Genomic DNA, 23,233 nt, shown 5'->3' on the forward strand with positions numbered 1-23,233 from the left:
GACATCCAATATATGTCTCTTATTATAGAAAGCCGCACTGTATATGAAATGCGGGGGGAAAAGGCTGAAACAAAACAAAAACAAAAGTATTGATTCATATATTCATATATACAACTTCATCTATAGATATTTATTTCCTGTATGGATTTCATTTCATTTTATTTGATTTTTATATTATATTTTATATTTTATATTTTATATTATTCTTATTATTCTTATCAGTAGCTTGGCGGAGGTTGCCTTGGGTACACTGGCTCTCCACTGTTACCATTATTATCATTATTCTGCCAATCCATCTCATGCTGTTGTTGAAACAATTTTGCACGCGTAATCTTATCGTTCTTCTTTCCAGATCTACGGCGTGTCTGAGCGTGATTCCAAAGGTTGATGGTCCACACCTTCACGACGTCAACGACCAAGAAGGTGCCAAGCGAGATAGCCAGGACAATCAGACCACGAGGCCAGCCAATTCCTGAAATATCTTGATCTTCGCCAAACACTCCGTACACTGACAGAAAAAGTGCGATCACCTGAGTACCCAATACAACTAATGTAAATGGCCAAGAAGGAATATTACGCCAGCAGTATGTCTCAATACGTGTAGAAAATATCACAAAATGTGGTGCTATTTTGTACAAAAGAATGAAAGAAAGTCATTATTACCGTTATCGGTATTATTCATGATTAGTATTAGTATTAAGTAACTATACTAGAGCTAGATGATGTTTATAATAGGAACAGTAGTAACACTCACCAGAAGATATATGAAGATACATTAGAGTAGCCAATTCACCCGGAGTCACCTTGAGAACATCTCTAAAGATATAAAAGTGTGCAAACGAAAACATCGACAAAACTAAGCACAGCACACACGACAAAAACATCAAAAGCTCAAGTCTCCAGCGGTCCGGTTTGAGCGAAATGCTGACATTGTCGACTGCCATCACAAGAGTGGCTGCATCGTTTAGAACAGAAATCAGAATAAGGAATACAGGTGGCATACGCCAGTCTTCGGCAAGCGTGATGACAAAGAAAAAGACCAGGAAATGGAGTGTGGATGTGATGCGGTACAGAGCATACGATTGCAGGCGCTGGAAAATGATACGCGATGTCTTGATGCCATCGATAATGGCTGCCAGTCCGGGTGTCAATAGAACAATATCTGATGCAGACCGGGCTGCGTCCGTACTACCATGGACGGCAATACCGACATTAGCCTAGACAATGTTTGGTTAGTAATATATATATATATATATATATATATTATTATTATTATAGGTATATTTGGTTTACCTTCTTCAGTGCTGCTGCATCATTAACACCATCACCAGTCATGGCTACAAAGTATCCTTCATTTTGAAGCAACTCAACAACTCGGTACTTATGTTCTATTGAGTACAATTACGTTAATATATATATATATATGGTGTTATTATCGAGAGACCAAATAATCAAAACAAAAAAAAGTAAAGCAAATTAAAGTGAAGTGAAGTGAAGAATCTTAGTGTGCTACTATATATTTTACATGTGTATATGCTTATATGTATATCTGTATGTATTACCTGGTATGACACGGGCAAATCCATCTGCACGAATGCAACGTTGAGTAATAACCTGATCGGACTGGTTGGGCTCAACAAGCTCACTAGCGTCTAATATTTCTGTGCCCATGCCAAGACGGTGTGCAACCTCACGGGCAATGACTGTCTGGTCACCAGTCACCATCTTGACTGTGATACCATATTTTGCGCATTCGCGAATAGTTTCGGCCGAGTCGTGTCGGGGAGGATCAATGAGACTAAACATGCCGACCAGGATCCATTTGTTGTCAGCAATGGTTCGTGCCACGCCCAGCGAGCGCAGACCACGGCTGGCCAGGTTGTCGACCATCCGTGAAGCTTCCGGGTCACCTCCTACAAGTTCAATAATCACTTGAGGGGCACCTTTGGCCACTCTGAATGTGTTCCGGGTGCTTTCTTCATATACAGATGCCTGGGACATCTTTTCGGTAGGGTTAAAAGGCATAAAGGAAGTAACTTTGTATCCTTGAACTTTGTGGCTTCCCAAGGGGTCAACCAAGGGATGCGATTGCTCAGCAGCTGTCCGGATTGCAAATTCAATAGGGTCTGTGGTGCCGATCTCGGACGATAGATAAGAGTACAGCAGGATGTCTTCCTTGGTGTGCCCATTCACGAGATATGGCTCATCAAAGGTCAGTTCATTCAAGGTGAGTGTGCCAGTCTTGTCACTGCAGAGAATCGAGACTGAGGCAAACTCCTCAACAGCCGTGAGTCTCTTGACAATGACTTGTTTCTTGGCCAACTGTTTTGCTCCAACAGCCATCGTAACTGACATTACAGTCGGCAACCCAACAGGAATACTATATTTTTGTTTCCAAAAAAAAAATTAATTAATTAGTTAGTTAGTTAATTAATTAATCAATCGATCGATCAATTAATAAAAAAAAACTTGATTGATTGAAGGAAAATTAAACAAAGAGTAAACACATTTTTTAAACAATGTAGATCTTATGTCTATATAATCGGCCTCCTTTTTGTTTTTGAATATTAAAGGGGGATTTGATGCTAAGATCTTCAAGACAACATACGCTGCAATAGTAAGGACTACCATTTCTTTGAGAGCATTGAGAACATCTTGGCCAGTTACTTCACCATTCTTGAGTTTTTGCTCGACGAGGTTGTAGATAAAGATGATTGAGACCAGAAGAATAGAGGCGGCGATGAGGAAATTGCCAATGTAGTTGATCACTTTCTGGAAATTTCCTGCGTCTGTGGTTATGGTGATCAGACCGGCTGCTCGACCAATAAAGGTGTGCTTTCCGGTACGGACCACAATTGCAAGTTGTTGTCCTTGTTTGACAATACAGGACGAATAGACAATGTCACCGGCTCTCTTTCGAACCGGCAAAGACTCGCCTGTCAGGGCACTCTGGTCGCACTGGATGTCTCCTTCGGTTGCTTCTCCTGTGGCCCCTAGACCAAGGAGTCGGGCGTCGGCTGGGACGATGTCTCCCAGGCGAATGACAAGAATATCGCCAATAACAAGCTCGGTTGCATCGACTTCGACTAGCTTGCCGTTTCTCCAGCACTTGGATTTGAGGGCAAGACTTTGTTTGAGTGCGTCAATGGCCGACTCGGCCTTGGACTCTTCTGCGTAACCAATGATAGCGTTGATGATCAACATCGCCAAGATGATTCCAAAGTCTACCCAATCACTGGTTACGGCGGTGAGAATTACCGAGAGTTCCATCAAGTAAGCAATGGCGCCAGTAACTATAGTAATTAATTAATTAATTTTTTTTTTAAAAAAAAAGTAAAATAAAAATTATCATCAATTTGTGTAGTACAATAGAAACCCTATTGTCCATTTTGTACAATTAGATAACACCCTAAAAGAAAAAAAAAGAAAGGAAAATTAGATAGAAGAAGAAGATTGGCTTACAAAAGCTGAGAAAATGTAGTAGCTTGTTGCGTTTAGTCTCCTGTAGTTCGTTCCGCCCAAAAAGAGCTAGTCGTTCTGCAACCTCACTATCGGTTAAGCCGTGTGAAGGTGGGGTCTTTAGATAAGCCTCCATGTCTGGTGCGATTTCGTCTATCCATTCTCGTTTTTCCGGGCCATCTTGAGGAGGCTGCCTTGAGGTAAGGGGATGATTTTCTTGGGTTGCAGGTTTACTCATATAAGATATAGGGCTTGATACTATTACGAGAGCTTATCTTATTACTGATAGTAATAGTAATAGTAATAGTAATAGTAATAGCAATACTAATATTTATAAGAGTAGAAGCAGTAGAAGTAGTAAAGAAAAAAGAAAAAGAAAGCGGAAGAAGAAGCAAGGGGAAACTCAACAAGAAAGAAACATATAAAAATACCCCCCCCCCCCCCATCTTCTTGCTGCTGGTTTTTTTTGTATGATTCTCTAGCCTCGATCTATAGTGACGTACAATGTGCATCTTGTAACCTACAACTGTGGCTCAGAGAATACGGAAAGGTATGAATCAAGGCTTAAACGATTTGAATGGCTGGTGATAGATTCTTGAATCTTGTATTACTCAAAAAAAAACGTATCTTTATATACGCTTATACATTTCTTTCAGAAATTATTGGCACACTTTCGAAAAGTAAATTGCACAGAACTATTTTTAGATTTCAAAAGTGCTTAAATTATTGGCACACTCTTTACATACTGATTTCTCACTCTTACTTAACTTGTATACATTTAAAGCAAAACGTAGCCTACGTTTTATCTACGAAAATGTAAAAGGTGAAGCTGTGGAGAAGAGTGGAAATATGCATTCCAAAATGGAGATTGATACTGAAGAATATCCCATCAACTACATTTCCAATTATGATGGCCATTTGGATTGTAAACCACCTGAAAAGAAAAAAAAAACCCTCACAATAAAAAATGAAGCCTGCATGAGAAGCCTAATAAAAAAAAATGAAAATTAAGTTCATTCATACCGGAAAAATGGTGATTCTGTCAAAGAATAACTCTTTTTTTTTAGTTTACGAAAAATGCAGGACTCTTCGGCAAGTAGCAGAGCAGCTGGGGAGGGGGTTAAAAGAAAAAGGGAGGGGGTCAAGAAAATCTATCAGATATCCTAAAACTAAATAATGGAGAAAAAGGTGGATCGTTCTTTGATTTTGAACAAAGTGCATAAGAGGCTCTTTATCAGCTTTTATAATGACAGCCCATCCGCTGTAGTTTATTGAGCCATGACTATAGTTTGACTAGCGAGTTTGCTGGTTTGGAAATATGAAAGACGGCTGTTTATAGCTTTATGACCAGCCAGTGCAATTTGACCTTTAAAAAAAAGGCTCACATGTATTCGATTCAGAGGAACACCCCTAACAATATTGAGCAAAGATATGCATAGACTTTAAATTGGGTTGGGGGGACGGATATGGACTACATTAGCAATTGTGTTTTCGTAGATGAAGCCGCTTTCCACATAAATCTTAAGCGATCTATGGCGTAGTGAAAAAAAAAAAGAGGAAATCTAGTGCTGAAGTAATTGTACCTGGAACTAGAGCAAGGACCACAGCAACTTTGGATGCAATTTTACCGCCTGAGATTTTAAATATTCAGCTGCATCGACCCACAATGCCATTTAAGAAGATATTGGGTAGTAATGTCTTGGCTGTTAACGGTGCAGGGGGATGGGGGGAGACAGTAACAGGTCATTAGATTAACTTTGCCAAAAGTACCTTGAACGCCTTAATAACCATGAGGAGTTTAAAGAAGATTATATTGTCATGGATAATGTTCCGGTCCATACTTCAAAAGTCATAAAACGTTATATCACTAGTCGCGACTATGGTTGTATATATCTCCCTTCATACTCTCCTGAGTTCAATCCAATTGAAGAATTTTGGTCTATTGTCAAAATTAAACCTAAGATAGAAAGTCTTGTTGGAAAAAGAGACGATTTCCAGTAGGATCAAAGAAGCATGCCCCAGTGTCCCTTTTACCAATCTTTAAGGATTTTGCCATTTTCCCACCACAAAACTTAATGATTGCTTAGAAAAGAAACATATGTGAATAATAAAGAGATCTCTGAACTATTTAGCCAGACTAATTAATTACGACCACCTCTCCGGGACCTGGTGTTTGTTTCTAATCCTCTGGGGCAGGATGGCATGTCCTAAAGCTCATACAATATATTCAATTAGTAGCTGTTTGCGCCTTACATTTAAACTTGGCAATAGAGAAATAATAATAATCGGCCACAAATGTACTGTACCACTAACCAGCTAGGCAGAATATTATATAGGTAAATAAATAAATACAAATATAAAATACGATTTGTTGCACAATCAAAATATTTATATTTATTTATGATAAAAATATATAAATAAGGCAAAGAAGTACTCCGCCTTAACATTGAAAAAAGGGATCTGCAATCAAGATCATTTATTGTGCTTTTTTTTTGTTTTTGTTTTTTCAATCGATTTGCCCTCAGACATTTATTTGCGCTCAGACTTTGATTTTCGCTTTGATTTTTAGAATTATAAATCGCAACTTTTCAAGTCATACAAACTACACTTGTATCTGTTTATACAATTAACACATATGCTGCTTTTAAAGGAATATAGGTAGGAGGCGTTGGAGATAAATGGAGTTTGGGTACCAGTTTTTTATTTCTTGTATATCTGAAAAGGAAAATGGTAGAAAGGTCATCTTCACTCTCCAAAACTAGCTTGGAATGAGACACATATAGCATCGTTCTATAAGCAGATGTTTTGGTGAAAGTCAATATATAAGATTAAAAGACAAAGTAGTAGCTTAATGGCTATCTATACATATATACACTCTAAATATCTGGTTTTTCTGAGTCAAAAAAATTATTTAAAGAAGTTTCAAGACAATACAGAGTGGCTGTAAATGTATATTATCTTATATTAAAAATATGGCTATAATAAAGAGGTAAAAGGTAATCGAAAGTCTTTGAAGACGTTGTAATTGTTAGTCCCCCAATAAATTTTTGAAATATTCTATTTAACAATGTCTATTTTCACCTGTGATTTCCTCTTTTTCTTCATTTCAGAGTTTGGAAACTTTCTGTACTAACTATTACTCACTTTTACTACAAGGACTTTGTTTAGTTCTGTTTAGACTTAGCCGGCACATTTAGTACATAACACACAACGCACAACGCACAGTGCACAGTTCACAGAAAACAAATCATGTGATGTATTTTATTAAGCATATATACACTTAAATACTTGAGGTAAATAAAGCCTAAAACCACATATGCTAAACACAAATAGAAACCAAAAAAAAAGGCTAAATTATCCTGTACATACATACATGTTTACATACATATTTACTAAAGTAATATGATTTAATTATCTATTTTTTTAGGTTCATGCATTTCTTCAACGTTACAGATGAAAACACTGAAGATTTAGAAGCGGAAACCAATAAAACTCTTTTTATTTTTATTTTTTTAAAAAAAGAAGGGTAATTTTATAGGATTTACTAACCAAGTGGACAGTGACCTGATTTTCAAGGACTTGAACCATGAACTAATTTTTATATTTTGGTTTCTTTCTCTCTATTTATTATTATCTTTAATTCGTAGTAACTTCTTGGCCCTCTGAACTATTCCCATTAGTTTATCTATATATCTATGCTTGTATTCAAAATAAATATTAATTTATTCATTTATTAGAAACATAACGAAGCTACACTGATTGATTAATTGCGATTGACAGCAAAAAAGTAAAATAGAAAAAAAAACTCAGATGCGCAAAAAAATTAAAAGAAGAGTCGGACCCAAAAAAAAGGCGGGGACCAAAATAAATTATGGTACACCAATCGTTTGGAAAAGCACTATAAAAAAATTAAAAAAAAAAAATTAAAATAAAGTATTGAACCCCGGGGGAGGGCGACTAATAGAGTGAAATAGTGAGGGAAAAAAAGGGGGAGAGAGAGAGGGGAGGGAAGAAACTTGTACCTAATTATATTTCCTCTTGTTCTCTTTCTCCTCACTTTCCTTCCTAAAGATGGCCACCTTACCTTCATTAAAGTCAAGGCTGGCTGTACGTATAGCCGCCATTTTATCTGTCCTTATCATTGGTCTATATCTGTCAGTCTCCTATATCCCAGTCAGGAACAGCTCCATAGATCCCCTCATGTCATCTCAAAACAACAAGTGGATCTTTAGCAATCCCTTGACAATCAGTCACCCAGATCCCCGTTGGAGAGCAGCATTCGTTACATTTGTTGATGGTGAACGAAGTGCCCTCACCAAGCTACGCCAGACGATTCGTAATCTCGAAGACAATTTCAACCATGCCCATGGTTACCCATACATCATCTTTAGCCATGAAGCTCTATCAGATGAGTACAAGGAACTTGCCAGTTCTCTTGCCAGTGGAAACGTTACATTTGAACATCTTGGCTCAGATATGTATGGCTATTCAAACACTACCGACCGCACCAAGGCTGCCAAGGCCAGAGTGGATATGAAGGATGTCATGTTTGGTGAGAGCGAGGATTATCGTTTCCAATCTCGGTTCATGGCTGGTCTTATTTTCAGGTAGATTCAGAATATCCGTATAGCTTATCAAGCTCAATTAATGACCAATATATTTACCCATTTGCTTATTTACGTGTTTACTTATTAGACATCCCGCACTTAAAGAGCTGGATTATTATTGGAGATTTGAACCTGGAACCGAGTACGTTTGTCCCATTGATTTTGACCCTTTCCAATACATGCACGCAAACAAAAAGAAGTTTTCGTTCTCAATGGCTTTATACGAATACCATGAGGTGATGCCAACTTTGTATGACACAACTCTCAAATTTGCCCAAGAGCACCTCAAGTGGATCCAGCCTATCGAAAGCAAAAATAGTTTGTGGGACTTTATTCTCGATGCTGATTCCAAAGACTTTAACCGATGTCACTTTTGGAGCAATTTTCAGGTGAGAGAGAGAGAATATATTACTATATTTTGAATAATTGGGTTCAACTAGAGAAGGAAAGGGAAGAAGAAGAAGAAAGGTTATTTACCCAATTATATATGTGTGTGTATGGATAAGATTGCCGATTTGAGCTTCTACCGCAGTGAACAGTTCCAGACCTTTTTCAATTATATTGATGAGTCGGGCGGGTTCTTTTATGAGAGATGGTAAGTTTTGAAATTGAACAAAAATAAAAATAGCTGAGATAGATAGGCTTTGTTCTGTAAAAATTTTCTTTTATTGAATTGTGAGTGTGTTGTATATTATAATCAATGATTAACGATGTATCATTAGGGGAGATCCGGTTATTCATACTTTGGCTGCTGTCATGTTCTTAAAGAAAGAGGAGGTTCACTTTTGGGAGGATGTCGGTTACCGTGTAGCCAACTACTTTACCCACTGTCCTGCAGATAAGAAACTCTACTCAAGATGTTCCTGCCGCCCGGATAAGAACTTTGATTACGATGGTTATAGCTGTTTGCGTTTCTTTAAAAAGCCCACCTTAGAAGAGCTTTAAAAAGAAGAAGAAGAAGGAGAAAAACTTGCTTTTATATATACATAAACAAAAGGATCAAGTCTGTCCATGTACAATATTATCCTTATTTTCATTAGTATCATTACATTTTATAAATGAATATTAAATCTACAAAACAGTACCAATAATAACAAAAAACCATCGTATATATATATTTAAGAAATGTTTGATATTTGTCTGGGCAGATGTGAATATTGGTGCTTCATTTTTATTTTATTTATTTATGAAAAAACAAACAAACAATACTTCTTTAAAAGGAATGGTAAAACATGTATAAAACACTCTCTGTGTGTAGGTGTGTTTGTGTATATATAGATATAGATATAGTGGGATAATAAAAGTGATATATAGAGAAAGGAAAGGGATATTTAACAGATGCCGAATGAAGGGTTGACCTCGTCAGCATCATCGGAATCAGGGTTAGGAGGAAGGTAGATTGAAGAGTGTCTCTGATGAACAGCGCTTTGGTGTACTTCATTTGCGGCCGAACTAAAGAAGAAGGATTAGTAAATATCTAGTATGTTCACACAATGTTTTTCAACAACTCACCGGTGTGCTTCAATAGACTTTTCATCAAGGAGATCCAATGTTTTCAGGACAGAAACAACATCTCTTGCAAGAAGTTCGCAACGAGAACGAGAAAAGTCCTCACGAACTACAACGCGTAACAGCTTCATGTGCTCTAATTCGTGAGCCATGGTGTAAGCGGGGACAATCCATCCACGCTGGCGCAGACGTCTTGCGATATCAAACTAAGCAAAAAATGAATGCAGAAGTAAATAAATATAATGTAATGTAATGTATCATATTATCAGCAACTTGATATGGTATTATTAAAGAAAATTACCTCGTCATAGTGATGGGGAGTGCTGAGACGGAAAGCGACGAGAGGAAGACCTCTTCCACCACCCTCACTAAGAATCTCAAAGTGACCAGTTGCCTTGAGTCGCTCAGCGAGATGATCGGCAGTGTCAGTCAAATTGCTCATAATCTTTTGGAATCCACGACGACCCAAGCGAATAAGAACGTAGTACTGGGCAATGACGTGAGCAGCACCCTTACTAAAGTTAACAGTAAAGGAGGCCTTTTTTGGTTGTAGAAATATAAATAAATCTGGTCAGCTAACTTACTTATCTTATTTATCTGCCTTTTTTTTGGCTTCATTATTTCTATATATATTTTTTCTTACCTGGTCACTTCCGAGATAGTTGATGTTGAAAATCAAATCCTTGGGAAGGTACTCGGGACTTCTCCAGATGGCCCATCCTACACCTGCGTAGGTCAGACCATACTTGTGACCCGAGACGTTAATAGAGACAACGCGGCTCAGACGGAAGTCCCTAAAGACACAAACACAAGCATTACATAAGTTTCTCGGTTACTTTGGACACAAGTTGAAACACTTACCATTCAAGCTCAGGGACGACGAAAGGAGCAACAAAGCCACCACTAAAGGAAAAAAAAAGTTAAACAAAAATGATTAGTATCTTTATAATTAAAGTCCAATTCCTCCATTTTAAATAGATGACTTTGTATTTGTATTTACCTGGCAGCATCAACGTGGATTCCAACGTCCCAGCCATTTTCCTCGCACTTCTCTTCCAAAAGAGTGTTGATGGCCTTAACATCTTCGTAGTGACCAGTGTACTATAAAAATGATCAGACAAAATGAGCCCACGCGTACTTTAAATCATCATTGACTTTAAAGTCCACCAAAAAAAAAACACCAACTTACAGTAGATCCAAGAATGGCACAGACACCAATGGTGTTCTCATCTACTAGATCCACAGCCTTCTGGGGGTCCATGTAGAGCAAGTCAGCGGTACACTCAACTTCGCGACCCTCAATCTCCAAATATCTACGAGTTGTACAATATTCATCATTTTTATCAGTCTTCTGCCCTTCCCTCGTGTATATCTAAGAAAAGACTTGGGTTACCTAACAGCCTTGTGCCACGCTACTTGGCAATTGGCTCCCATGACGATATTTGGGTTCTCGGTAGAAAGACCCTTGGCCTTGCGACTGAGTTGCCACTTTCTCTTCATGGCAAGAGTAGCCAAGATGATGGCTTCTGAAGAACCAACGGTAGAACAACCGAGAGATTCAAAACAAGGGTTGTCCATAGGAGCATTGAATAAACGGGCAATCATGTTTACGCAACGGTTCTACAAAAAAAATAGTTGATCATTAGCGTTGTTTTTCTTTTCTTTTTAATCTTCTTTGGTGGTCATATATTTGAACATATGATATACAAGTAAGACTTACGCAAAGTTCAGCACTCTGAGGGTATTCTTCGTAATCGATGAAGTTCTTGGACAAGTTCTCGGCCATCAACTTCTCAGCTTCGTCTTCCATGTAGGTTGTCACAAAAGTAGCCAAGTTCAAAGCAGGATTTCCGTCCAACTATCTCAAAGATTTAGCCTCACTGATATTAATTATTGATATGTACTTACAGCAAGATCATCCTTAATGAGTCTGTAGGCCACAGCTTTATTAATAGTTATGTACAAATGACTGTAAGTAATCACGCTAGTAACATAGTATTCTCTTTTTTTTTCATAGTTCATAACTTACTTGCTGGCATTTCATCCTGGTGTTACGAGGGAGTTATTTTAGATTGTGTGAGATTTTTGTTTTGATGATGTTGATATTGTTGATAGCTCTTGCTCTTTAAAGAAGCTACATCCCAATTTTAGGCTAATTTAAATTAGAATACTATACCTCTGGCATATCATATCTAATAGGTTGATAGAAAGTAACATCTTATTAGTTAAGCTGATCCCAAAAAAAACAGAAGCTGTGTGATGCAGAGACAGAGCAAGGGTATCTACTAAGGTTGCCCTTTGTACTTCCTTTCTGTTATCTCAATAATAAAACGTCAAAGATAGTAAGGTCGTACCTGGGAATATCTTCTGAAGCCCAACGAGTACCGTAGATGGTAGTATTTACAGTGTCAGGGTGGAATTCACCATTGCTTGCGGATTCAGTAATGCGAGCTTTACATAGTGTAGATCAAAGAAGAATAAAGTAAGATAATGCAATTTAGATCAAGTAGAAACCACCCCAAAAAAAAGAGAGGCGATTTTGTATAATTACCATCTGAGATAGCGGTAGAGAGAAAGACCATTCTTGGGATTTATAATCTTGAATCAAAGATACGCAAAGAAGAGAAAGCTGAGAGATGAGGTAAGTGTTGGATAGAATGTCTTGTTCTTTTATATACGCTTTGACCGGTAGCACAAAATGGTGTCTTTTTTGGAGTCTGGTTTAAAGTCAAACGACTGTTTCTTATTATTATGGAATATTTTACAATATTCACCCGCGTTTTAGGCATTTCTTCCGTCATTACCCTGTAAAGCCCTTTTTTTATATACGCTTGGCAAAAAGAAACCCAACACATATACGCAAGGTCTATTGTAAGATGCTTTTGGCTCCCTTTGGTGTCACAGTCATTCAGCAATGGTATCCCACCAGAAAATTGGCTGTTTTTTGATGTATTTTCTGGTTACCCTATCCATGCCATGCCAAGCACCCGGCTCAACCTTCTTTGTGTACGATCCATACACTTCATTTGTGTCGCGAATATCAAATAAATAAATAAATAGCTAATAAAAGAGATATATAAAGATATTTGGGGTAAAACGAGGACAATTTATATCAAATAAAGCAAAATAAGAAAGAAACAAAGTATATCAAGCCTACATTAGTTTAGCTTTAAGAAATTGATACAATTGAAACAATTGATACAATTGATACATATTCACAGTTTTATGATCAGCACACCATGTCAACTCACACCTTGAATTAAATATCGGAGAAAGGATCTTATCTATCGTAGGATATTTTTTTATATCATTATCTCATCCTTCCGGTCCCCAGTTTATTGAACGTCAATGACGGCCCCCTTTCTTTCTTATCGCGATAAACACTCCATTAATGTTTCTATTAAAATTATATCTACAAAAAAACTCATTTCAGTTAAACCACCGATTTCAAATATAAAGCCAAAAAAAGGATTGGGGGAACATATATATATATAAAAGAAAGACACCAATGGTCAATAGTCTTCCATTGCTTTTCTTGGACCAATCAATATTTCTTAGAGGCATATACTTAGAGTACTGTGTCTCTCTCTTATTCTTCTTCTTTTCTTTAGAGGGTACAAACTCTACGAATATACATCAGTCCACGTTTGAGCCATAAAATACCTATATAGGCTCACTACTGTCCCACAACTTTCTCATAGAAAGAAATATATAGGCGATCATATATAAATATAAATCAATACACACACACACGCACATTTATACATATAAATTAAACCTGAATTTTTTTTAAAAGAAAAGTACATTTCTTAGTAAACCATAAGTAGCACCTGTGAATTTTTTTTTAAGTTGACTACTCTTTGAGGATCGGGCCGTACTCATAAATTTCAGGTCACACTAACACAGAGTTAAAAACCATAGTAAATTTCAAAAGTTTCAACCAACATTTTCAAAACTATGCAAGTTGCATTTGACCCAAACATGCGAATCATTGTACAGACATATCTTATCCTAATACATTACAACGATTCTTTATTCAGACGTATATCAAATCAATGTTTAGTATTTAGCGTTTAGTGTTTAGCGTTTGACGTTTAGTGTTTAGTGTTTAGCATTTAGTGTTCAGCAAAAACCCCAAAACTGGACTAAAATGCTGTTGTGGATTTCATAGCTCCACAACAAGAACAGTTTTTGACAGCCCAAAAATAAATAAATAAGGCGAACTCTCGACTATTTTCTTTATAACAAATGGATAGTTGAATATGTATTCCTTTGAAGAAATTAAATATAATTCCACTGGCTTTATAAAATTTATCTCCACTAGTGTTTATATGAATACTTTCAACTAAATAACGGGCGTAATAGGGTACACAGCTGGTAATGTAAGCATTTTCTGCCAGAAAAAGAGAAAGAAAAAAAGAAACAGAGAGATAAGAAGTGCATGCAATTTGTTTCTAAAGACAATTGGTTGAGTTTAATCCTAATCATTTACCCAGTTAGCACAGTTAAATATTACATCTTTAAGCTTTCCAGTAAACAATGAAAAGATTTTTTTGCAAACAAAAAAAAACAAATTACTGCTGCTGTAAGATCGCTGCTACGAGAATTTTCTTTTTCTTTATAAATTCTGGTATCTGAATACTAGCTTCTAATATTAATGCATTATAAATATTTAATGGTAAAAGTTAAAGGACTCTACACACACACACAAAAGGCTTTAAGTTCAAGAGATCCCATGAAGTATTCTCAATATACTATACAGCTGTGTTTTAGTTGTTTTTAATTTTCTTTTTCAAAAATTAATAACAATGTAAATCTTTTATAATATACATACACTATAGTTAAGTGGTAAAAGATGAATGTTGATTGTAGTTTGCAAAAGTTAATAGTAAATTACTGAGATATCCTGACACAAGATTTCACAGAAAAATAATAATAGGTATAGATAATTGCATTGACTTTCTCATACATAGTAATCCTAATCGCAAGCCTATGCACAGATTTGGTTCAAGATATCGTACTTTCTTTCTTTCTTTCTTCAATCAAACGTTTAGCAAAAGCAATTAAACATATATTTTATGCTGGGTAAAACATCGGACCTTTATCATGAGCTAAATACAAGGTATTATATCGATAATTATTATACTATAGAATACTTGGTAAAATACAAATAATAAAAGAAATATAAAGATAAGTATGTCTGATACTCGTTTATTTATGGACCTAAATATTAAATCACTTCCAATAAAGCCCTGTACAACAGCACTTCTATATATAATCCCTCAACTCAATGGTCTGTGCCTTATTATTGATTTTAAGATATATTTTGAGCGCTGCTTTTGCGATTTACTATGAGCAATACATATTTAGAAGGAGGATAAGATACATATAAGCAAACAAACGTACATTCTTTAAATTATGGTCTCCACTAGTTATTTATATATAGATGTAAATAGTTGGACATCATAAAGTCTGACAGGAACTTTTACAGTAAGCTACATTCATTTATATGACTACAGTTTATATAATTTTAAGAAAGCTTGTCTTGATAGAATAAGAAATAATAGAAGTTCAGGTTGCTCAATATAACAACAAGAGTTAAATCAATGGCCATCTTTACGTTTCACATTAGCTCATACTGTTGTAAATATGAAACAAATAAACATGGCAAAACCGTCTGGGAAAAAATGCGAGTAAAATTAAGACAATAAAAACAGCAGATAAGGTTACGGCACTATGTTTTTTTTTTACGAAAAAAAAAAACAGGCAATCGTAGTTAAAAATTTCTACAAGATTTGGGGGTTTAAAGGTAGTCTTAAGGGTAATACTTTGATTAAGTAATACTTTTCATCATTTCTTTTATATTTTAATATCGCTTTTTCCTGTTTATTTTCTATTGCTGTCCATAAATGAGGCTACCTTTAAAATTATCTACCATTCATTTTGATAGTATAACTAGAACTCTTTCACCTCTTTCACCTTTTCACTTAATTATTTTCTCTGTAGAAATTCATTTGAGATTATATGTTTCAATTAAATTATTACTAATTTTTTTGAGTTCCATTCTGAAAAGTATTCAATAACTCGAGTATCTCAGATATATATTAAATTGTATACTCTGCTTATATGTATATATTTATTTTGTAGCAATTTATTTGTTTTATTTTTAAAAGAAAGTTCCAGGACACAAGTTTATTGCTATATACAAACATTACAGCATAATATGAAGATCCTCATAGTAAAATTCTGACTCCTAAGAATAGTGGGTATCTTGCTTTACACTAGGTAAAAAGAAAGGGAATGTTTTGGAGGGCGATTTCGAAATAGGCTTATGATATTTGTAAAAAATTCCCTTGAAACGCCCCTTTTTTCTCATGATGGCTAAGAATGCTTGCATCACAAATAAATAGTGATGTCATCTATTTTGGCGCAAAAAAAATATTTCAAGGGCATACGCGTCTGTTTCTTTGTATTTCCCTTCCTTTAGGCCAGTCTACGTTTACACCAGGTAAGTAATGAATGTAAAGACCACCAGCATGTTAAAGCCAGCTCAAATGTGTCTCTTTCGGTGTCAAAAGCTAACTTGAACATATTTTCGCCTTTTTCTTTTTTAAAGAGGCGCTCCATATTTTCAACTTTGACGGATTCAAGAAAACGAGAGCATGGCTAATGCTACCACCTCATGCGCATTAATGTTGAGCAAGATATAACTTTTTATTTGTTATTTGCAATAGACTACCAGCAAGAAATATCCAGAAGTCTAGAAAAATACTCCTGCTCTTGTTCTTGTGTGCAAAAATCTGCTGCTAATCTCCATGCTTACTACTTACCAACTTGACATGAAAAGATACAAACGTGTTTTGTCTGCATAATTTTTTTCAAAAAAAAAAACAGCGGTCCAGCGAGCGAGTTCATTGAGATACACGAGTATTTTGGTGAACTCCTTAATTGGTAAGTAATCGTTCCAAAACATAAGCTAAAACAAAACATCTCAGCATTTTACCTTGTTCTTATTTTGTATATACGAGGTTCAAGCCAACAGGTTAACCTTCGGGACCCTGACTGAGCTCTGGTGGTGTCCAGGATTCTGAGTACGAGGCCGAAGGTTTCAAGGACATTAGTTTAGAATTAGAAGACGTGGGTTTAAAGGCATTGCGTCCTCCTTCCTTTTTTTTGACGATTGGCTAGTCGCCCTTCACTTTGGTGAGCTGATCAACTGGGTGTCGTATGAGTGAGATGTTCCAAACTTCGTACTGTGTTTTTAGTTAGTTTTTTTTCTCGTTGGGTCCGTTTTTTTTGCGTGTTTGGTTTTGCAGGTACGTACTTTTATATTTCTTTCTTTATTGCAGCAGATCTTGAAGCACAAGAACAAGATATGGAGCACCGATGGACGCTTCAGGGTGGAAATGTAGGATTTATCGACTGGAGATATGTACATATATAGTATTTCCTCCCCCCAATGGGAGGGGGAAGCAAATGTGCTATTAGGGGGTTTCAACAGTCCTTTAAGCTTTTAAGCTTAAGCTTTGAGTTTTAAAGCAGTAACCAATAATACGTGAAAGTTACTTAGTGTTTTTGAGTACCCTAAATGCTTCTTTCAGTTCTATTAGGCATTGTAATAATATTATATAAGTCTAAGATAGTATTGAAAGAGACAAATATATCTGCATCAAGGATTTATTAAATTTCCAAAAAAAAAAATCAAATTTAAGCAATGATGTATTAAAAGCTTTAAACTCTCGATTTTCTTTCAAGAGTTTTAATCTTTTTTAATGGTTAGAGCATCTGCAGCAGTAGCATTTCCATTAGCATTAATTTAAGTTCTCATAAGCCACATATGAGGTTTAAATCAGTAAAAATATTGAGGGTAAAATATCAGTAGCATAATAAAAAGAAGCATTTAGATAATTATACTATCTGGTATAGTCTTCTTCACCAGTAAAATTCATTATTATTAGATATTTTTCTTTTATATTTAATATAAAAAATACAGGTTAAATGTTCTCGAGACTATCAGCTTTATGCTCAAGGTCATAAAAATCACGGAGCATGTAAATACATGCTGTCGGAAATGCTACTGCTGCAGACGATTTTTTTGAAAAGCATTTACAAAAAGCACTTAAATCGGGAAAAACTAAATTTAAATGCTACTGCTGCAGATGCTCTTATAGGTTCATTCCAGCCAATCATTTCTCAAATTTAAACTCAAAAGCTTAAGTTTAAAAGCTTGAATGACTGTTGAAATCCCCTAATATTCGTATAAAGAGGCGGGTGGGGATTACTTACTAGTTTGCGCTGTCAAATTATGGGAATAAAAGTAGGTGAAAGAAAGAGAAAGACATGATACGCGTAAGAAGGCCAATAAATAGTAAAATATCAGGTAAGATTGCGTCACACTTTAACGACACCAACTTCTTATGATCTTCTGCACAATTGGCTATTGATATAGTGTATTTATGATTATTTATGATTTCTTTATTGTCAAATCTAAATTTGGGACGCAAACGGCTATTGATTGAATATACAAGATTTGATTTTTGCTTGAGACACCATTTTATTATTAAATTTTTTATATACAGTCTGTAACTCTTAAAAAAAGTGAGAGTTAGGTGCCTGGGGAGAGATAGATAAACACAAAGTGTGGTGACAAAGTAGTAAGCTAATACATACAATGAATATGTTGTGTTTTTTCAGGACACACCATTTTGCCCTGAAGGATTAGAGAAAGACATCGGGCCCCGGATATGTAGCCAAAATTGATTAGTCCGGTTAGATAGTAATGTCGTTCCCGTAAGATTACTGCAAAGTCTAACCCCAACCCAAAAAAAAAGTGTATAACCATAAAACTCCTTATTATGAGTGACGTTGCATACTTCCAGGCTGTCCAGCCTGTCCTGCCAGCCTGCCTGTAAGGTTCACCTTTTGAAATATTTAGCCAAATATGTAATATTATATCGTCTCATGTTTCACGTCTAAGGCTTCCTTATACGATCAAAATGTATGGTATTTCACTTATCAGACATGTCCACTTGGTGTGGACAGATAAGTTCAAAAAAGGGGCAAAAAAAAGAGCAAAAATTTAAGTCATATCATTGAGTAAGAGTTTTAATTAATTTGCCTTTTTTTTGAACTTTTTCTTTTTGAACTTTTAGTCTGTCCACACCAATTTTTGTCATAAAAAAAAGTTTATTATGTGTCCGTTGTCCGGTACTCAGTGTCCGGTATTTTACTTTCATCCTAAAAGTCACATTTAAAGAGCGAGATGGAATTGTAACCACGCCAAAGTATACCAAAGATATCTTCCAAGTATAAGCATTTATCATGAGTAAAGGTGGTGGTTTTCTCACTCCAAAGTCAATCGCCAATCGCATCAAAGCAAAGGGCCTTACCAAGCTTAAGTTTTACTGTCAAGTATGCGAAAAGGCTTGTCGTGATGCAAATGGTTTCAAATGTCACATTACATCCGAATCCCATCAAAGGCAGATGCTGTTAGTTGCAGCTAATCCAGGTCGTTATATTCACAGTTTCTCAGATCAATTCAAACAAGACTTTTTGAGCGTTCTATCTCATAGTCATGGAACAAAACGCATGTTTGCCAATCAAGTGTATCAAGAATACATTGCCGATCGAAATCATCTTCACATGAATGCTACTCGATGGACCTCTCTATCTGAATTCGTAAAACATCTTGGTAGAGAAGGAATTTGTCATGTAGAGGAGACTGAGAGAGGGTGGTATATTACTTGGATTGACAATAGTCCTAAAGCACTGGAGCGACAGGCAAGTTATACTTATATATTGAAAACATATATATATATATATACATATATTGTTTTCTTTTCTTTCTAAAAATGTTCTTTTGGTGGGGTTCGTATAGGCTGCTATTCAGAAGTTAGAAAGAATGCAAAAGGACGATGAAGATCGTGAGCAAAAGCATTTGAAAGAACAGATGGAACGTGCTTCAAAACAGGCTGAAGAGCGAGGTGAAGAAGAGCAACATGTATCCGAGTTGAAGCGAGTGGATGATGGAAAGATCAAATTAAATCTTTCCTTAAAACCAGTAACAACAGATGTCGCTGAGCCAATTAAGGGTAACGGAGAGTCTATGAAGAAACTTGGTGGGTTAAAGAAAAAGGGACTTTCTTCTCTTGCAAAAGCACCTACTGTCAGTTCGCCCGTCAAACCCACTGTAATTCTTGGTAGTCCGTTTGGAAAGCGTAAGATAAATCCAACATCTGAAGAGTCAGTTATCAAGAAGTCATGTACAATCAAAGCGGAATAAATAGATGGAAGGATGGGAGGATGTAAATATAAATATTTATTTAACTATTGTTATTATTATTAAAAAGATTCGTAAAAAAACATTACTGCACAAATTACTAGTTCATGCGTAAAGATGGAGACAAGTATAAAATTAAAAGGTGGCAATAGATTTGGCAAGAGGAACAGGTGTAGCAGAGTCATAGAGATTAGTCTTTTCTTTGAGAGGGGTAACGAGCTCGTTGACTAGGTTGTTATTGTCGCTCGAGAGAATAACAGGGCTAGTGCTTGAGGCGGAATTTTGGTTGCTGTTAAAAGATATTGACGTAGATTTTACACTGTGGACTGGAGGAATATCGGGTACAAGAAGTGCCTCTTTAATAGATTTGATGGAAAATTCGGCAAAAATTTCGTCATATTTGAACAGCATCTTTTTGTCTGCTTTCTTCACTATCTCTCTAATAAAATACCAGTCGTGTGCGTAATTCTCGGAATACAGCTCGATATTCGTACACTCTCCATTTTTGATATTCGTTACAATATTTGAAATGTCGTCGCGCATTACTTCAATATCTCCCATCAAAACTAGTGCATTGTTTGGTAAAAACCGATCAAATCGGTCTTGAACATGACTGAGACGGAGTATAGCGACTTCGTCTGGATTAACTGAACTACCACCAAGAAGTTCTTTTATAACTAACTTGGCAAGTTGATAGCTGACGATGTCTGTTTTGTTGAATTCTTTCCAGGAATTTGAGGATGTTTCGGCAGTAACGAGAGGAGAAGACAAGAATACACCTGCTGGTTTTTGCACCGAGAAATTCGTTCTTGGTGCGTCCAAATTTTCTAGCATTTTAGGAGAATACATGCGCATAAGGGTTTCCAATGCGAGAGCTCCGCCAGCAGAGTCTCCAGAAATGATAATCTTAGAACCGGGTACACCAAGTGTTTCTACCAAGTGTTTGTACGCGCTCAAACAGTCCAATGAGGGTGTGGGATATGAGACAACGGGTGCCAGTCCTATACAGTTATAGATTTTTAGATAAGTTATATCTCTTTAAAAAATGAAATTCGTTTTACCATACTCGACCGAAACAACTACTGCATTAATATCGTGCTTTTGTTTTAAGATCTTGAGCCAGCTAATAAATGCACTCATATACATAGTACAATGACCAACTCGAAATCCACCACCTAACATAAACAAGTATTTTATTAGAATAACTTAATAAAACCCACTGTATATTACGTTACCATGGATTTTGAAGATCACCAAGTCTGCATCCTTTATTCTCTTCTCAGCATCTTTACGACTATGATATTTCATACGATATCCAATATAGGCGCCTTTAAACTCTGGAGATTTAACTTTTTTTATCCACCGTCGTTGTTTTTTTGATGGTTTTGTCATTTCTTTAAGTGCAATTCGGGCTGCACGAGGTGGCATTGCTATTATCTTCCGGATTGTGGCTACCACAAGATCGCTTGGAGAAGATTTCTTGACTACGCTACGAATACTATCCATTGTGAGCCCAATTGTTTGTACGTGGTTTTGTAAAGAAAATTTATAAGAGAAAGAAAAAAGAACAGGTTAGCTTTGATAGATATTCCTGGTGTAGTATTTATAAGCCTGGTATGTACATTAATCTACCCCACCATTTATCGAAAAATTGAGTAACTAAGCTTATTATGTATTGCCGTAAAGGGTTTTTGTATTTCATTTTCTTTTATATCTTTCTATTGTTTTACTAGTACATGGGCTTTTTTTATCGATTGTACGACTACAATCTTACTACAGATCATCCTTGGTTCCTTAATAGGATAGTTTTTTATTCGTCAGATATGATTCTACTTCAAGATTATGTGGTACAGAATTATCTCAAACACAGCAATTTATTATCATAGAATATAATTTACTTATTCTTTTCACAGGTTGAAAGTGAAATGCACATGTATACAAAATAATCAGTTTTCTTTTATTAAAAAAGAAACGATCTTCCTAAGAAATATGTCTATAATAATCACCTCAATTGCATATAAAGGTATTCAATTCTTGTATTTTTTGTCATGAAGTGTACAAGTCTTTTAGGAAGCAATTCCAGAGCTGTATATGTACAATTTACCAAATTATTTGCATTTAAATATTACATGTAATAAATACAACTTAGAGCGATGGTTTGGTATATGTTAGTATGTTTAGATAATCCGATAGTCAACACGATGTGATTGAAGAACTGTCCTATAAAAAGACATGTTACGAAGACACGGTTTATCAGCCTAAAATAAGTTATACGACTACCCCAGTAAACCATTAAAGTTAGTGACCATAACTACAGTAATCAAACACAGGAATTGTGGACGTTGCTTCTCGGCCACACATATACTTGATACGGACTGATATACATACCACCTCACTGCCTCTTTCTTGTTGCCTCTACTTTTAAAAAAGAGAGCGGAAGACCTACACCTATGTGTAATTATATATTTTATATAAAATATATCGTGTTTTATCTTAAAAGCTTGATGAGTTTTTACGATAGTTTGAGCAGATTATTTTAAAGCAAAAGTATTAAGAATATTTGGTTTATGTTACTTTTTAAAGTGTCTAATATATTACTAGAAAATTCCTTTTTTGGTTTAACTTTATCTTTTTATATGTAGCCTTAATGTTTAGCTATTATGATGATATGCGAAAGTGATAACGGGCTATAACCATTTCTTCCAGCTTGAATAAAATGCTCTTATACAATTTACATTCACTATTCACCCTTGAGTTTAATATATATTTACTCAGATTTATATATATATATCCGCTACTTGAAAAACCCATATTAATTCTTGGTCTATTTTATTTATTCGATAGATAAGCTAACCTGCTTTTAAGCTCTCGATGCAGTTGGATTATTTTGCTTTAATTATTAGAAATCTGGTTTCTAGCTATTCATTAAATTTTATCATTTTTATCAATTGAAGTTGTGTCATAAAGATTTAAATACTTATAATAGTATATACAATATCAGTTTGAGCAAGAATCTGTTGAAACATCCTATAGTACATACTGCTCAAAGTTAGTTTGCGCCTTTTTGCTTTAAGAACATCTAATAAGAGAGCTTATATATTAGATATATATATAGTTAATTTCTCGAAAACCATTATTCAGTGTAGTAAACATTATATTGGGCTTATTTATTATATCTTTAACAGCAGTTAATACATATCTCTATATAGGTACATCTTGCAATACACTTTGAACCTTTTTATATGCATAAAGAATCATTATTGAGTAAAAATTTGGGACTTATATTGTCAAGTGCTTTGTTACAAGTGTTCCCACGTATTGTATTTGAAATATATAAGCTCTTACATACCGAAAAATGGTTGGTAAAACTTTTAGACAA

At 35.5% G+C, this 23,233-nt stretch overlaps 6 protein-coding genes across 6 annotated transcripts; 4 read left to right on the forward strand and 2 right to left on the reverse strand.

Moving 5' to 3' along the window:
- PHYBLDRAFT_181700 (hypothetical protein) lies at positions 1-3,806 on the reverse strand. Its single transcript, XM_018438509.1, has 6 exons — positions 3,463-3,806; positions 2,609-3,293; positions 1,563-2,380; positions 1,294-1,388; positions 755-1,217; positions 1-625 (listed from the first exon to the last, which is right to left on the reverse strand). Exons 1-6 carry the CDS (start codon positions 3,695-3,697, stop codon positions 219-221), a joined length of 2,703 nt encoding a protein of 900 aa, XP_018291008.1. The 5' UTR covers positions 3,698-3,806; the 3' UTR covers positions 1-218.
- Positions 3,807-4,925: 1,119 nt separating this feature from the next.
- PHYBLDRAFT_146283 (hypothetical protein) lies at positions 4,926-5,460 on the forward strand (the record flags this gene model as incomplete). Its single annotated transcript, XM_018431617.1, has 3 exons — positions 4,926-4,996; positions 5,053-5,164; positions 5,227-5,460. The coding sequence occupies 3 exons, from the start codon at positions 4,926-4,928 to the stop codon at positions 5,458-5,460; spliced, it is 417 nt and encodes a 138-aa protein (XP_018291009.1).
- Positions 5,461-7,659: 2,199 nt separating this feature from the next.
- On the forward strand, positions 7,660-9,011 carry PHYBLDRAFT_113043 (glycosyltransferase family 15 protein; the record flags this gene model as incomplete). The annotated part of the gene is made up of 4 exons (XM_018428324.1): positions 7,660-8,066; positions 8,155-8,455; positions 8,573-8,661; positions 8,789-9,011. 4 exons carry the CDS (start codon positions 7,660-7,662, stop codon positions 9,009-9,011), a joined length of 1,020 nt encoding a protein of 339 aa, XP_018291010.1.
- A 563-nt stretch (positions 9,012-9,574) lies between these two features.
- Positions 9,575-11,597, reverse strand: PHYBLDRAFT_113284 (hypothetical protein; the record flags this gene model as incomplete). The annotated part of the gene is made up of 9 exons (XM_018428337.1): positions 9,575-9,781; positions 9,877-10,113; positions 10,219-10,369; positions 10,437-10,478; positions 10,576-10,676; positions 10,765-10,888; positions 10,969-11,195; positions 11,296-11,433; positions 11,484-11,597. The coding sequence occupies 9 exons, from the start codon at positions 11,595-11,597 to the stop codon at positions 9,575-9,577; spliced, it is 1,341 nt and encodes a 446-aa protein (XP_018291011.1).
- Positions 11,598-15,181: 3,584 nt separating this feature from the next.
- On the forward strand, positions 15,182-17,778 carry PHYBLDRAFT_169232 (hypothetical protein; the record flags this gene model as incomplete). The annotated part of the gene is made up of 8 exons (XM_018436024.1): positions 15,182-15,268; positions 15,342-15,412; positions 16,063-16,083; positions 16,470-16,526; positions 16,845-16,891; positions 16,925-17,007; positions 17,356-17,442; positions 17,569-17,778. 8 exons carry the CDS (start codon positions 15,182-15,184, stop codon positions 17,776-17,778), a joined length of 663 nt encoding a protein of 220 aa, XP_018291012.1.
- A 1,118-nt stretch (positions 17,779-18,896) lies between these two features.
- Positions 18,897-21,838, forward strand: PHYBLDRAFT_155574 (C2H2-type zinc finger transcription factor; the record flags this gene model as incomplete). The annotated part of the gene is made up of 3 exons (XM_018433419.1): positions 18,897-19,359; positions 19,925-19,928; positions 21,805-21,838. The coding sequence occupies 3 exons, from the start codon at positions 18,897-18,899 to the stop codon at positions 21,836-21,838; spliced, it is 501 nt and encodes a 166-aa protein (XP_018291013.1).
- Positions 21,839-23,233: the final 1,395 nt, after the last annotated feature.

The sequence above is a fragment of the Phycomyces blakesleeanus genome, assembly GCF_001638985.1.
Source record: "Phycomyces blakesleeanus NRRL 1555(-) unplaced genomic scaffold PHYBLscaffold_12, whole genome shotgun sequence".
Taxonomy (NCBI): domain Eukaryota; kingdom Fungi; phylum Mucoromycota; class Mucoromycetes; order Mucorales; family Phycomycetaceae; genus Phycomyces; species Phycomyces blakesleeanus.

Excerpts from the sequence above, each read along its gene's own strand:
- PHYBLDRAFT_181700 (XM_018438509.1), bottom strand. The coding sequence starts at position 3,697 with ATGAGTAAACCTGCAACCCAAGAAAATCATCCCCTTACCTCAAGGCAG. Across the intron at positions 2,381-2,608 it reads GTAGTCCTTACTATTGCAGC|TATTCCTGTTGGGTTGCCGA; the intron begins GTATGTTGTCTT and ends ACAAAAATATAG. Across the intron at positions 1,389-1,562 it reads ATTTGCCCGTGTCATACCAG|AACATAAGTACCGAGTTGTT; the intron begins GTAATACATACA and ends TGTACTCAATAG.